Source organism: Coenobita brevimanus, chromosome 59 (genome assembly GCF_032717465.1).
Source record: "Coenobita brevimanus isolate Jiangsu-jjx chromosome 59, ASM3271746v2, whole genome shotgun sequence".
Taxonomy (NCBI): domain Eukaryota; kingdom Metazoa; phylum Arthropoda; class Malacostraca; order Decapoda; family Coenobitidae; genus Coenobita; species Coenobita brevimanus.
The window spans coordinates 7,309,450-7,324,440 of record NC_137012.1 but is presented as its reverse complement, the minus strand read 5'-3'; the positions used below and the strand labels follow the sequence as shown (position 1 = coordinate 7,324,440).

Below are 14,991 nucleotides of genomic sequence, written 5' to 3'. Positions count from 1 at the left end.
ACTGGCGTGATTAGATAAGAGACCCTGAGACACTTGTAACTAATGTAGTTGGATAAAGGCTTTGAGACTCATTTAACTGGCGGGGCTAGATAGAGCCATCATTGACTCCTTAACTGTTTCAGATACTTCCGAAATTGAAGAAAAGCATCTGGTGGCTGGGAAATTAAGGGAAGACAATAATAATAATAATAATCATAATAATAATAATAATAATAATTATTATTATTATTATTATTATTATTATACTTTAGCATAGACATATACCCATCATGTGGTAATGAATATATAGATATGCACTGATAAGTATGGCAATATAATATACAACAGGTAAATAAAAATTAGTGATTAAAAAATGGGGAATAGGGATTGCTAAAAAAAAATAAACAATCAAGGAAGAATCGCTGGGGAGGATGCTAAACCAGCGAGGATTCAAGTAACGTTGACAATGTAAACCCACAAATCTCTTTTGTCTCTGGTATTAATAGTTTGTAAAGGTTCAAAATAGTGACTTGTAGGTTTACATTGTCAACGTTACTTGAATCCTTGCTGGTTTTGCATGCTCTCCAACTATCCTCTCTTGTTTGTTTACTTTTTCTTTAGCGATCCCAGTTCCCAATTTTTAAATTACAGATTTTTTATTTACCTAGTTTGCTTACTTTTTATATCATTCATTTATGAATTAAACAATCAAAATTCTTACGTTTCCATTAAATGTTTAAAGCTTTTATGTTATGACACTAAACACTAGGCATTTTCTAATAATTTTCATTGCTGTGGTGTTGTGGCTTTACACACACTGACTGTTTTTCGTTATTCTAAATTCCGGTCTTCATTTTGTTTACTATAGTTATGAGGCCTCTTTCAGTGGACGTTGATTGTTTCAGAATCTCTATATTGTGCAAATTGATTAACCAAAGATAAGGTTTAAGAAGTTGCATTGAGTAAAATCTGAAACGCTATTTATTCAAACTGATTACAAGACAGAACCAGAATCTGCTGAAGTTTGCTTTGCACGATTATTTTGCATAATAGTGGGCATTTTTTTTTTTATGTGAAACCGAATATGCAACATTACTACATTAGTAGTAATATATATATGGATGGGGTTGTAAAGGAGGTACAAGGTAGGGCAGTGGATGTGGGGGTGGCCCTAATGAATGAGGGTGAGATTTGGAAACTTCCGGTGTTGCTGTTTGCTGATGATACAGTATTGTTGAGTGAAGATGAATGGGAGTTGCAAGGTTTGGTGAATGAATTTGGGACAGTGTGTAGGAGGAGGAAGCTGAAAGTTAATGTAAACAAAAGTAAAGTTATGGTGTTTGAGAGGAATGAAGTCACAGAGTGTGCAGTGAGGTTGGATGGTGAGGATATGGAGAATGTGAGTGCATTCAAGTACTTGGGTAGTGTGATGAGTAAGGATGGAACTTTGGGGGATGAAGTACGTGAAAGGGTACAGCAGGGAAGGAAGGTTGTTGGTACACTGAAAGCAGTGATGAGAAATAGGGAGGTGAGTATGGAAGTTAAGAAGTCACTGCATGATGGTATTGTGATCCCTACCCTGACGTATGGAAGCGAGGCGTGGACATTGCAAGAGGGGAACAAGTCAAGAGTGAGAGCAGTGGAAATGAGTTACTTGAGAGGAGCATGTGGAGTGACGTGGAGGGACAGGTTGACGAATGAAGAAGTGAAGGAACGTTGTGGGGTAGATGTGGATGTGGTTGAAAAGATTAGGAGAAATACACTGAGGTGGTTTGGACATGTGGAGAGAATGGAAAATGAAAGACAGACTAAGAGGGTGTATGTAGGTGAGGTGGAGGGAGGGAGAGGGAGGGGTAGACCGAGGATGAGGTGGAGGGATGGAGTTGAGAGGTATATGAGGGAGGGGGGGGTGAGTTGGGGGGAGGGGAGTCAAATGGTGGGTGACAGAGTGACTTGGAGGCGTTTTGTCTGCGCCCACCCTTTGCGGGATTAGGGCGTCGGGCTATAGATAGATAGATAGACTACATTAGTTACAGTAATAATTGATGTAGAGGGCACTTCTTGTGCCTCTTCCGACCCCTCTTCGTCCCCTTCCTCTGCCTCTTCCTCGTCCCCCTCCTCTATCTCTTCCTTCCCCCATTCCTCTGCCCCCCCCCCCACCTGCAGTTGACTCGTGAGATGGTTACTGTCACGATAAATTCCAGTAACGCTGAAAAACTGATTCAGGTTAAGAAATGGTCACGATATCACAAAGTGGTCACTTTCAATTAGAGCGCAAAGCACAAACTCGCGCTTTTCAACTCTCACTTGACGTCTACACTCAAGTCTGCTGGAACTTCAGGGATGAACTAAAAAACGCTAAATAAAGCCTTCAGTTAAAAATTAACGTAATTGTGTAAAATCGCACCGGTGAGTGTTAACTGCGCAAAGACCCTTTCCCACAATTGCGCTTCATTGCCCGCGTAAATAATCTAATAGCTGGGGTTTACCGCTTAGTAATAACGTAGTACAATATAAAATTTAATATAGTCACGCTGCTAGTGACGCATGATTCATACTTGACGGCAAGTCCATACTTGAATGGCTTCTCACGTGCTTGGAATGGTTTAGAGGAATCTCTATGAAGCTGAACGATCTTCTTTCGATTAGGTGTCTTAAAATAGGTCATGGACACGTGCAGTGACTCATTAAGTACGACTGGCTTGTTTTTATTCCTAAATACCCAATAGCTTTTCTTGTAGACCTGTGAAACAATAATATGAATAATGCAAACAAACTGGCAAATTTCGAATGTACCAAACTTTCTTATAACACTTCTTTTCCACATTAACAATGCTTGGCTGACCTAAATATTGAAAAGGAACTCTCTGGATGTTGTTTCAAGAAAAAGTTTTCTTTCTAAGTTTTATTTCTTTATTTATTGGTGGCTGTTCTATTACGGTTTTCAGCACATTCCTGGCCGATCCCTACCATGAACCACGGTAATGGTTCATGGTAGGGGCATAAACTAGGACTCGTACACTATCTTTCTTTAAGAAGTGAAGACGATACAGCGAGTAGTTTCCAAGAGACAGCTACTTACAGATTAGTTTCCTTATATGGAAATACCTCGTAAAATACAATGTGGCAGTTTCATATATAGGGACTTAAACTATGACTCATACTCTAACCTTTTGCACGATATGAAGAGAATCCAGCAAGAAGTTTCCAGAAAATATCACAAAACAGATTTCTCCCTATATGGTCTAGCTCGTAAAGTACAGACAATAAGGCAATTTTACATAATTATGCGAGCACCAACTACGAAACATACTCTAACTTTCTGTGTGATTTGAAGCCAATCCACATGGTACATTTCGAGATACATACCCAGACGGACAGACGGAAAGACAGACAGACAGACAGACGGACTGGGGTGATTCTCTATATCCCCACCATAGTGAATAATGGTGGGGATAATAATAATGATGATGATGATGACTACAATAATAATAATAATAATAATAATAATAATATTAATAATAATCAGGTCAGGTGCGGGTAAGGGGATGGGTCTGTTATGATGTGGCAGGGGTAAACCAGTTCTGCTGTCGGGCCCTGCTGTGGATGTCACTGATTGCATTGCGCAGTTGACCCTTGTGCGGTGTGATGCGGTGAGGATCTGTCCGTTCTCCCCTTTGGGGCTAAGATGCGAATGAATGTGTTTGAATGGATGAGTAAATGGAGAGTGAGTCGTCCTGTCTCGGCTACCTCCCTTTCCTTGGGGGAAGCAGCCTAGGTATATAGATAGATAGATAGAATAATAATAATAATAATGATAAAAATAAAAATGATAATCGATTGAGAGGGAAAGGTTTAATTTCCATGATTCTGTATAGCTGGGTTATTACCACCTGACAGAACTGCGCAACCCCGACAAGTTTCTAACTCGTGGTTTCATGAAATACTATGAGCCTTTGTAATGTTCCATGAGTCTCCTTAGTTACAAGGCAAAATTATCCTGTAATCTGACTACTTGGCCATCAGGTAAACTGAAAATGTGTGAAGGATCTTTGTCAGGTCAGAATAAACGCGCTTTAGCAAGTCTGTTATTAATAAGGCCAGACCACCTATGGAAGATCGAAAGGTTTGTATAGACTGAGTATCTGTGTAACTCCATTCATCAATCCTTCCTTCCTACCGTCCTTCCTTGTCTCTCATTTTACATCATACTTATGACTTTCCCATTCTTTTCATTTTTCCATCCATCCACCCTGCTTTCCATCTTTCATACAGTCGGCTTCATTTATCTTAGTCCATCTTTCCATCATTTTTTTTCTTTTTTCTATCTTTTCTTCTTTGTTATTTTTCAGTCTTTTCCTCATTTTTCCTTCTTTCCACCTTTTTGTGTTCTTCTTTCTCTTATCTTAATGTGTGTGATTTTTTTCTCTTCCTTTTCCTCGTTGTGCTTTGTTTGTTTGTTTCTTACTTTCTTTTCTTCCTTCTTTCTCTTTCGCGTGCACAGCCTCAGCCTTACCAATTTCAGAAACCTGTGCGTGTTTGTCTGCAATTACAGTGTTGCTCGTGTGGGCGGGGCTTACTATGCTGAATGAGGTGCAGGTATTATTATTATTATTATTGTTGTTGTTGTTGTTGTTGTTGTTGTTGTTGCTGTTGTTATTATTATTGTTATTGTTATTGTTTTCGTTGTTGTTGTTGTTATTATTATTATTATCATTATTATTATTATTATTATTATTGGTATCATTGTTATTAATATTATTATTATTATTATTATTATTATTATTATTATTGGTATCATTGTTATTATTATTATTATTATTATTTTTTTTTTTATTATTATTACTATTATTATCATCATTATTATTATTATTTCATTAATATTACAGTTATTATTATCATCACATCTCCTCCTCCTACTTCTCCTCCTCTTTCTTCTTTTTCTACTACTACTTCTACGACTAGTGTAAGTACTACTGCTACTATTATTCTTCCTCCTCCTCCTTCTCCACCTCCTACTTCAACTACTGCCACAAGTACTACTACAACAACTACTATTACTCTTCCTCCTCCTCCTCCTCCTCCTCCTCCTTCTACTACTACTACTACTAGTACCACTGATACTACTACTACTACTACTGCTGCTACCACTACTACTATTTTTTTTATACAAGGAAGAAGGAACCAAAGGCCAGGAGACCGCAAAGTTGCTTCCCCCAAGAAAAAAAAAAAGAAAAAAAAGAAAACAATGTCAGTTTCAAGATCCGTTCATTTCGAGGTGCCTGGACACACCACGTTTGAAAGTCTGGTGATCACAGACAGCAGGAAATAAGGACAGAGGGAGACAGTTCCAGAGATGACATGTTGCATACATGAAGGACTGGTAGTATCGGCTAACTCTTGCATTAGACAGTTGGACAGAAAAGAGATGAGAGTTTGTTACTAGACCGGTGCTACGTGCCCGCCGTAGTGGTGGAAGGATGCAATCGGACAGTTCAGAGGAACAATGGCCATTGGAGTAGCGATAGAACAGAGATAAAGATGTAACAGTGCAACAAAGAGACAGAGGTTGAAGAGAGCCAGTATGAGGAGGAGAATTAATGAGACGAAAAGCTTTTCATCCCAGCTTCTTGAGAATAGCTGTAAAGGAGCTTCCCCACACATGAGTTGTACTCTACACAAAGGCGAATAAATCCCATGTATAAAGTAACAACTGAGCGGGGGTAATGAAAGCACGGAGTCGGTTTGCACATCTAATTTCTTAGAAGCAAATTTTACTAGAGGTAATATGATCTTTCCAAGATAAATCCCGACTACTACTACTACCACTACTACTACTACAACAACTACTACTACTACTACTGTTACCTTTTATTATTATTATTATTATTATTATTATTATTATTATACTATTATTATTATTATTATTATTATTATTATCATTATTATTACTACTACTACTACTGCTACTACTACTACTACTACTACTATTATTTCTAACGGGACAGCGATCGGATTGACCATATCAGATACGTAAATGTAAAGCTACGGAAGGTGGCGCAATTTTTTTGGTCTATCTGATGAAGCCAGGATTCTGTGGGCTTGAATGATGAGTGAAGCGTGGCCCATTGAACTGGGCCAGCTTAGGCTGTCTGAATGTTGCTACTCCTCACCCTGCCCTAGGGTGGGAAAGGAAGTCCGGATGATGATGATGATGATGATGATGATGATGATATTTTTGTTGTTGTTGTTGCTTTCTTGTTCTTAACCTCCAGCTTCTCCTCCTCCTCCTCCTCATCATCATCATCATCATCATCAGCATCATCATCATCATCATCATTACATAACACTGTAACAATTACCGTTACTACCTTCAAATACTTTGTCTAGGTGGAGAGAATGGAGGAAGAGGGATTGACGAGGAGAGTGTGTGTGTGTGTGTGTGTGTGTGTGTGTGTGTGTGTGTGTAGCAGGTGTGTGTGTGTGTGTGTGTAGCAGGTGTGTGTGTGTGTGTGTGTGTGTGTGTGTGTGTGTGTGTGTGTGTGTGTGTGTGTGTGTGTGTGTGTGTGTGTGTGTGTGTGGTGTAGCAGGTGTGGGTGGAACACATCGTCGGCTGGGAAACAACGCTTCATCTGGCACCAGGCGCCGCCCTAGTTTGTTCACTTTGGCTGATAAGAATCAACGCAGTCTCATCTTGGACAACGCCAGCTGCCTTAAAACCTCTGGGAGTAATTTCAACAGGATTTACGTCAAGAGGGATGTCCACCCGAGTGTCAGGCGAGAGTGGAAGCGACTATGTGAAGCAGAGACGACAGAGAAGGCTCGACCGGAGAATGCAGGATGCACGATTCGTCTTGATACTCGAGAACGGAAGCTGTATAGGGATGCAGATGTAATTGATAGCTGGAACCCTCAGGTTTTTTTGGATCACCACAGCAAGTAAGGAAAATAAGCGTACTGTCGTGGAATATAGGTGGAATGCGCACAAAGTTAGAAAAAACAAATGTGCAGCAGATGCTACATAATTATGATGTGATTAGTATTAATAAGGTTAAGACGTCTATGTCAGTGTCATTCCCCGGATATGTGACTTATAGGAGTAAGGTAGTTGGTTCAGCGGAACGGGGTGGGACGGTTGTCTGTATTAAGAACTGGTTATCTACGTTGGTATTTGATGTCGACACAAGCATTGGAGATCAAGTTTGGATGCAGTTTCGTAACACTGAGGGTGTGTTGTTTGGCTTCTGTTATATTCCTCCATGTGACTCCCCGTATTACTCCCACGACTTATTTGCCTCAATCCAAGTAAAAGTAAATTCTAGGTACATGTATAAAGGATACATCATAATCGGTGACACGAATGCTAGATTTGGGAAAAGTGTGAGGCAATTATTGTCGATAGCGGAGATACCTAATGTAAATGATATGTCATACCCAGTGATTCACGATGATGTAAACAGAGCTAACGATAACGCTGAAGTGTTGTGTACTATATGTATTGATAACAGATTGGTTGTCATTAATAACCTCATGTATGCTGACAAACATTTTCCTGGTGATAAAACATATCGGAGACGCGGCACCTGGGTTTCGGAGGTGGATACATGTGTGGCGTCACCGTCTCTGATAAACTATATGAGTGATTTTTCTGTGTTAAGGCGGGGTGACCTCCCTTCCGATCATGCCCCCATTACAGTAACAGTTACGTGTTCAGGTGTAGATTTGGACAGTCTCATGACGAGGGCGGGGTCGCTAGGGGATCACGCAGCCCTTCATGGAAATGCTGGCAAGACTTGTTTAATGAGAAAGTCACTCAGATTTAACAAAATCAATAAAGAAGCATTTGTGAATAATATTATGCAAAGAGTACCTAATGAAGATTATGTAAATGTTGATGCTTTTGAGAAGAGCATCACTGACGCTTTATACTCGTGTGCGGAGGACAATGTAGGCAGGGTAGACAGAGCAGTAGAGATAGGTGGTAGCAATCTTGGTAGGTGGGAGAGGCTGCTGGATGATGCTGATGACGCAAGAGTGTGGAGAGCAATTGATTGAAAAGGAGACTTTAACATGGACAGACCTGATGAAATCTTGTGCCCGAGTGATGGGGATTTTATATTCCATTTTGAGTCTGTGCTGAACAGAGAGGATGTGAACAATGAGGTTGTAGATGAGGTGACAACTGATGTCACTATCCCCGTACTGGATGAGCCCATCTCGCCCGCACAGGTGCACCAACAGGTAAAGAAAATAAAGCCTGATAAAGCGTGTGGGCCAGACGGGATCCCCCCAGGTGTGTTGACTCTACTCCCAGCACAGTGGATACTTGCTATTACAACGTTATTTAACGATGTGTTTTTCTCTGGTTTGTATCCTAGCTCATGGAAGAGGGCAAAAATGTTCACTATTTTTAAGAAGGGAAACAGAGGAGACCCTAATAATTATAAGGGAATCAGTGTCATAAATTGCATAGCTAAACTATATGATATGGTGTTATGTGAGCGGTTAGGAAGATGGTTTAGTCTTTTCAGGGAACAGGTAGGAGTGCAAAAGAACCGCGGTTGTATGGAACATATAGTTACTTTGCGCCTCCTTACTGATACTTCAAAGAGAAAGAAACTAAAACTTTTTGTAACATTTATAGATTTTTCTAAGGCGTATGATTTAGTTCCGAGACGAAAGTTGTTTTCAGTTCTAAAGAGGTTAGGTTGTGGCGTGGTGATGCTAGCAGCAATAGCAGCGATGTACCGGGTAACGGAGAGTATTGTGGGCGCTGCCGTCATGACTGCTACAGTAGGTGTTAGGCAAGGATCTCCGACCTCATGCCTCTTATCTGTACTCTTTGTCAATGAATTGATAAAGGTAATGAAGGAGAAATGTCACCCAGAAGGATTTCTACAATGGTTACACATCCTAGTCATGACGGACGATACTGTGTTGCTTTCAACAAGCAGAGATAGCATGATACGGAAACTAGAGATAACGTACTAATACTGTCAAGATTATGGGATGATGATAAATAGTAGTAAAACTAAATTTTTTGTGATAAATGGCGAGGATGGGGACGCGGAGCCGATCTACGTGGGGGACATGGTTATTGAGCAATGTTCTAGTTACGTGTACTTAGGTTCCCCCTTCACGAGTGATGGCTCCGTGTCCTCAGCCGTTCAGCTGCATGCAAAAAACAAGCTATGTCCTGTTTTGAAATGTGTCTTTTATAAATAAGAAAAATGATGTCCCGTTTATTGTAAAAAGGAGAGTGTTTGATGCAGCCTTGACCTCGTCCCTAATGTACGGTTATGAGTCATGGGTTGGTGGTGACGTTAAACCTGTCATTAAACTTTATAACTGGGCATTGAAACAATTGTTGGGAGTGAGAAGGTCGACATCCAACCTTGTGTGCTATGCTGAGGCGGGCTATCCGACACCTCAGGACTTTATTAAGTGGTCCCAACACAAGTTTTTTCATAGAATGTGGTTAGAGAGATCTGTTATGCATGACGATCCGCTGTCACTTGCCATCAGAATTACCACTGACGCAAGGACGTACACAGGGAAATTATTAAGGAGTTCATTCAGAACGAAGTCTCCGGCAAATCTTTCTTAATTGTTAATGTTCACAATATGATTACAGACTCAGTTGCATCTAGGTGTCGTGTTTACAGAGAAATTAATCCTGACTTTGTATTACATGATATATATAAAACAAAACACTTGGTCAGCGAGTCACATCGTATGCCATTCACAAGATTCCGTGTGTGTGGCCATAGCTTGGCGGTGGAGACTGGTAGGTGGGACAGGAGGGGGCGTGGTAGTCTTCCCATTGAGGAGAGATTATGTATCTGTGGTCTTATTCAAACAGAGAGACATGTGGTAGAGGTGTGCCCTTTAACAGAGGACATCAGAGAACAATATAGTTTTAGGAGAATGGCGGATCTTTTCGGAGAAGCTTTTACTCTTGAAAAAACATGCAAAGTAATTCATGATATCTTAATGGTGTATCATTAACGTTTGTCAGTGATTCATCATTTGTTTTGTTATTGTAATGCTTAGATACCGGTAAGTCTTTTGGCTGTATTTTGATGAATTATTTTGTGGACTATGGCTGTGTAGTATTGTGAATTTGTTATAATCCTTTGTACAAATTATACACATATATGTTATTGTGATTGTGTATATGAGAATATAGTGTAAGCTGTGATCAATAAACTATCTATCTATCTATCTATCTATCTGTGTGTGTGTGTGTGTGTGTGTGTGTGTGTGTGTGTGTGTGTGTGTGTGTGTGTGTGTGTGTGTGTGTGTGTGTGTGTGTGTGTGTGTGTGTGTGTGTGTGTGTGTGTGTGTGTGTGTGTGTGTGTGTGTGTGTGTGTGTGTGAATGAAGTGGAGGGGAGAGGGAGAGAAAGGAGGAGACCGAGGTTGAGATGGAAGGATGGAGTGGAAAGACATATGAGTGATGGAGGAGTGAGTTGGAGGAATGGCAGTCTAATGGAAGAGGACACTGTGGCACATAGGTACAGCATTAAGAAGTCTTGTTATACATAGATACTGATTATCGTTATTACAATCAAAAACTTAGAATTATATTTATCATCAAATTCTGTAAGGTAAAGTTAATACACTTGAGAGAGAGAGAGAGAGAGAGAGAGAGAGAGAGAGAGAGAGAGAGAGAGAGAGAGAGAGAGAGAGAGAGAGTCATTTCCTCGTGACAGCCCTCCAAAACGCCTCAACTCTGCAATCAGTGTGAAGTCAAGAAAACGAGGAGTCGTATGCAATCATGTGCATGCATGGCAACACAGTGCAACATTAATCAAAATTTATATCCCCACGAAGAAAGCAGGAACAAAGGAGGAGGAGGAGGAGGTGGAAGAGGAGGAAGTGAGAGCATAATGAGAAAACAAAAAGCGAGAAGAGGAAGGGAGCCATTTCTACTTTTCGCCCCTCGCCAGTCTCCAGTGAGTTACTACTGTTACATAAAGTTGATATTGTTGATGTTGTTATCGATATTGTTGCTGTTGTTTATGTTATGATGATGCGTTTGTTGTTGTTGTTATTGCGTAGCCCAGGTCTATTTCGCCAAGCAGACCCGTCGACCACAGGTTAGCAATGGTTTCTATTTAGTCGTCCTCCATGTGCATTTCGATACATACGCCCTGCAGGGACAAGGAAGTGAATCTTACATATTTCTTATCTTACTTGTCTGCCTCTCTGCTTAAGTAAGAGAAACAGATTTTCTTAATCCCTTTGAAAGTAATACCACAGTGCATCTTATGTATTATTTTGTCCTCGTAAAAGTGAACTACGAGAATATTTTCTTTCTCGGTGCCTCGGGATTTTAAAGCCAGTGAGCCGAGAAATCCTTCAATTATATATATATATATATATATATATATATATATATATATATATATATATATATATATATATATATATATATATATATATATATATATGCAATGACTGATGAAAAACATACTAAGCAAAAAATGCTGTATGATCATGGGTCCGAAACGCAACCATTACAAAGGTACAATTACTGATGCCCTGTGGGTCTAAGTGGCCTCATTCTTATTTATGGCGGTCAGTAATTGTAGCTCTGTCACGGCTGCGATTTTGAGGCACGTTCATGTCGGTTTGTTTTCTTATAGTACCATTTCCTCCATGGATATTTGTGTGTGTGTGTGTGTGTGTGTGTGTGTACTCCGGGACGTGTGTTTGTTGAATTTCAGATTACGATATCTTAAAACAAAATCTTCCTTTCTTATCGTTGTTTACTAAGGATAAAATCAAAGAAAAGCATACTATTCCGCGTTCTCTCTCTCTCTCTCTCTCTCTCTCTCTCTCATAACCGGAAACACAAACATTATCATTCTTTACTTTTCTCATTTACTAACAATCTTAATTACATTTGTCCAGAAAATTCCTTCTCATTTTTCTAGTGTCAATTTTGTGAATAAGAAAAGGGATTTAAAGGCACTGTAAGAGTTCATCATCATCATCATCATCATCATCATCATCATCATACTTTTTCTCCTCGTTTACTTCAACATCGTCATCTTTGTGATAACCAACATCCCCATCATCATCATCATCATCATAATCATCATCATCATTTCGAACTTAGCACAACCAGCAGTCATCATCATCATCCTCAACACAATATATCAAGTATACATGACATAAAAACTCCACCATATCTTTGAATACATGAATCAGGGAAGAAAGAAAGTGCCTGTACAATAAGCCCATTTCTTTCCCATTGTTGCAGGAGTTACGATGCTGCTTGTAATTACACACTTATTTCATTTATGGGTCAACACATTCTTCAGGGAAATGCGAGACGACTATCTCATTCAAACGCAGCATGTTACTTCTACTTCCCTCTTGCTGATCCCGGACTGTCTAAAGCGCATTAAGTTGCGTTCACATCAGAAGCTTACTGGCTAGCGCGACTGCGGATTGGCGTTCTGCATCACTGTAACACACAGAAGTTCGCGCCCACACCCGTCCGCGTTCATTGGGGCCATTTGTATTGTCCGTGATGCCAAAATTCTTACCCACACCCAAACACACCAGCCAGCATATGATGTGGAGGCGACCTTATAACAGACCTCTGGCAATGAAGAAGTTGATGATCTCTGTATTTAACCCTTACTAGTCCCAGTGGTGCTGGAGAGGGGCACCTTCACGGGTTGGCACTGATGAAACTCTCCTGTCAAGTTAAAGAAAGAAAGAAAAAAAAAAAGGCTTCTCATCTCTTATTATGTCCTGCGGGAAGACGGGTGATGGACTGCAGGAAAAAGGTATCTCCAGTCTGTAGTCTACCGGGTTCAAAAGTGAGACGAACCTGGAGCTACTACTAGTACTACTACTCACTTTAGTAATAGTATAGTAGGAGCAGTGCTACATTGTAAAATCTCACCCGAGGTAAAAAAAAAAAAAAAAAAAAAAAAAGCTGAAAATCGCTAAAATCAATTATATAGATGTTCTAACGGGAAGGATGTAGAGAATGAAAACATCGAAAGGAAAATGTAAATTTGGATAAAATGCTAATTATAACTGGTAAAAGTATGGATACCGTCACTTAAAAAGGAAGGGCCGTTGCAAGGTAGCAAAAAACGAATGAGAAGAGACAGAAAGAAAGAAAAAAAAAAACTGCATTCAGAACAGTGAATTTACGACACACGTGACTGAAAACTATAGGGAAAAAAAGTGTCTGTTAAGGAAAAACAACATGGGGGGTATGGGATACGACAGAACACAGCACAGTAAAATCAGATTGTTATATAACTCACAAATGGACAGAATTCACACACACACACACACACACACACACACACACACACACACACACACACACAAACTCCCTCCACACACACACACACACACACACACACACACACACACTGCTCTCTCTCTCTCTCTCTCTACCTTGGGATATGTGAAGCCAGCTCATCGAGGGAGTCCGCAGGTGTGAGAGGAGCCTTCTCATACAACCTTGAGGGCGCCAGAGTGAGCAGGTTGGTACAGTCGTGGAGGCCTGGACGGGTTTTCCTCTTGTTCCTTCTCCCCTCCTCCCGACGAAGGTTGTGGAGGCGGAAGAAAAACAGATTGGACATTGACATCCTGCTGGGGTCTGGAACAGTGGAGGTTGTGGATTTGGAGGGCTGGAGAACAAGGGAAGGTTATACTGAATTTGATGTGAATGTATGGGTTTGGAAAGGAAGGTCATCACAGAGAAAGAGAGAGAGAGAGAGAGAGAGGTGGTTATCTTTTAGTCCGTAATGTTGAAGGCTTTTGAAATGTAGAGATATTTTACTTTGTGTTGTGAAAGTGATACAACGGCGAGAGCCGTAAAATTGGAGAGGTTGGAAAGGATTTGAGTAAAAAGGTAGTAAAGTTTTGAAACTAAAATCTGTAAAATTAAATTGTTGTTACATGGTTTGTTAGTTAAATACTGAAATCGAGAAACTTTGGTATTGCTTAGAAGAAATTCGTTGCAATAGATAATGGAGGCGTGACAGTGTACGGTGTGGCAGTATGAGGTATGGCGGTGTTAGGAGCATGCCGAAGAATTTATGCCATGATTTCCGTGTCGTTATTTGTTCATGAAGATGAGTTATAACTGCACAGAGAGAAACTGTAGATTAAAAAGATACGGCAGTCTGGCCACATGCAGCCAACACAGAGTGAGAGACTGAAAGGAGGAGTGAATGTGAGTGAGGTGGAGGAAGGAAGAAGAGACTAAGGATTAGATGGAGGGATGGGATGGAGATTTACAGGGGTGAAGGAGGTGTGAGCTGGACAGAGGGTAGATGGATGGCAAAGAAGAGGGTGACATGGGTGCGATTTACCTTTGGCCGTCCTTTTCAGGGTAAAAGCCTCTTTTTTTCTTTTTATGCAAGGAAGAAGGAACCAAAGGCCATGAGACCGCAAACCGTTCCTTGCAAGAAAAAAAAAAACAACAACAACAGAGCGCCATATTCAAGATCCGTTCATTTTGAGATGCCTGGACACACTGCGTTTGAAAGACTGGAGATCATAGCTAGCAGGAAATACAGACAAAGGGAGACAGTTCCGTAGTTGACCTCTTGCATAAATGAGAGTCTGGGAGTACCAGTTAACTTATGTATTACACAGTTGGACAGAAAAGGGATGAGAGTTTGTTGTTAGAAGGGTGTTATGTGCCAGTCGTATAGATGGAGGGATGCAAGCAGACAGTTCAGAGGAACAGTGATCATTGAAGTAGCGATAGAAAAGAGATAAAGATTCAACAGTGCGGCGGAGAGACAGAGGTTGAAGGATGGCAGTAAGATGAGGAATGGTAATGAGATGAAAAGCCTTTGACTTCACCTTGTTGAGAAGAGCTGTATGTGGGGAGCCTGGCCACACACGGGAGTTGTACTCTACACTGAGGCGAATAAAACCCGTGTATAAAGTAAAAAACCGTGCAGGGGCTAAGAAGGTATGGAGATGGCTTGGCACAATTAATCTCTAGGAAGGAGATTATT

The 14,991-nt window shown here is 40.5% G+C and overlaps 1 protein-coding gene across 1 annotated transcript in view; it reads right to left on the bottom strand.

Moving 5' to 3' along the window:
* The window catches only part of LOC145402854 (potassium channel subfamily T member 2-like), an 812,106-nt gene extending 798,501 nt beyond the window's left edge, over positions 1-13,605 (bottom strand). Inside the window, exon 1 of the mRNA XM_080274763.1 lies at positions 13,412-13,605. Within this exon, the coding sequence (XP_080130889.1) occupies positions 13,412-13,605 (194 nt within the window). The remainder of the gene's footprint in view (positions 1-13,411) is intronic.
* Positions 13,606-14,991: the final 1,386 nt, after the last annotated feature.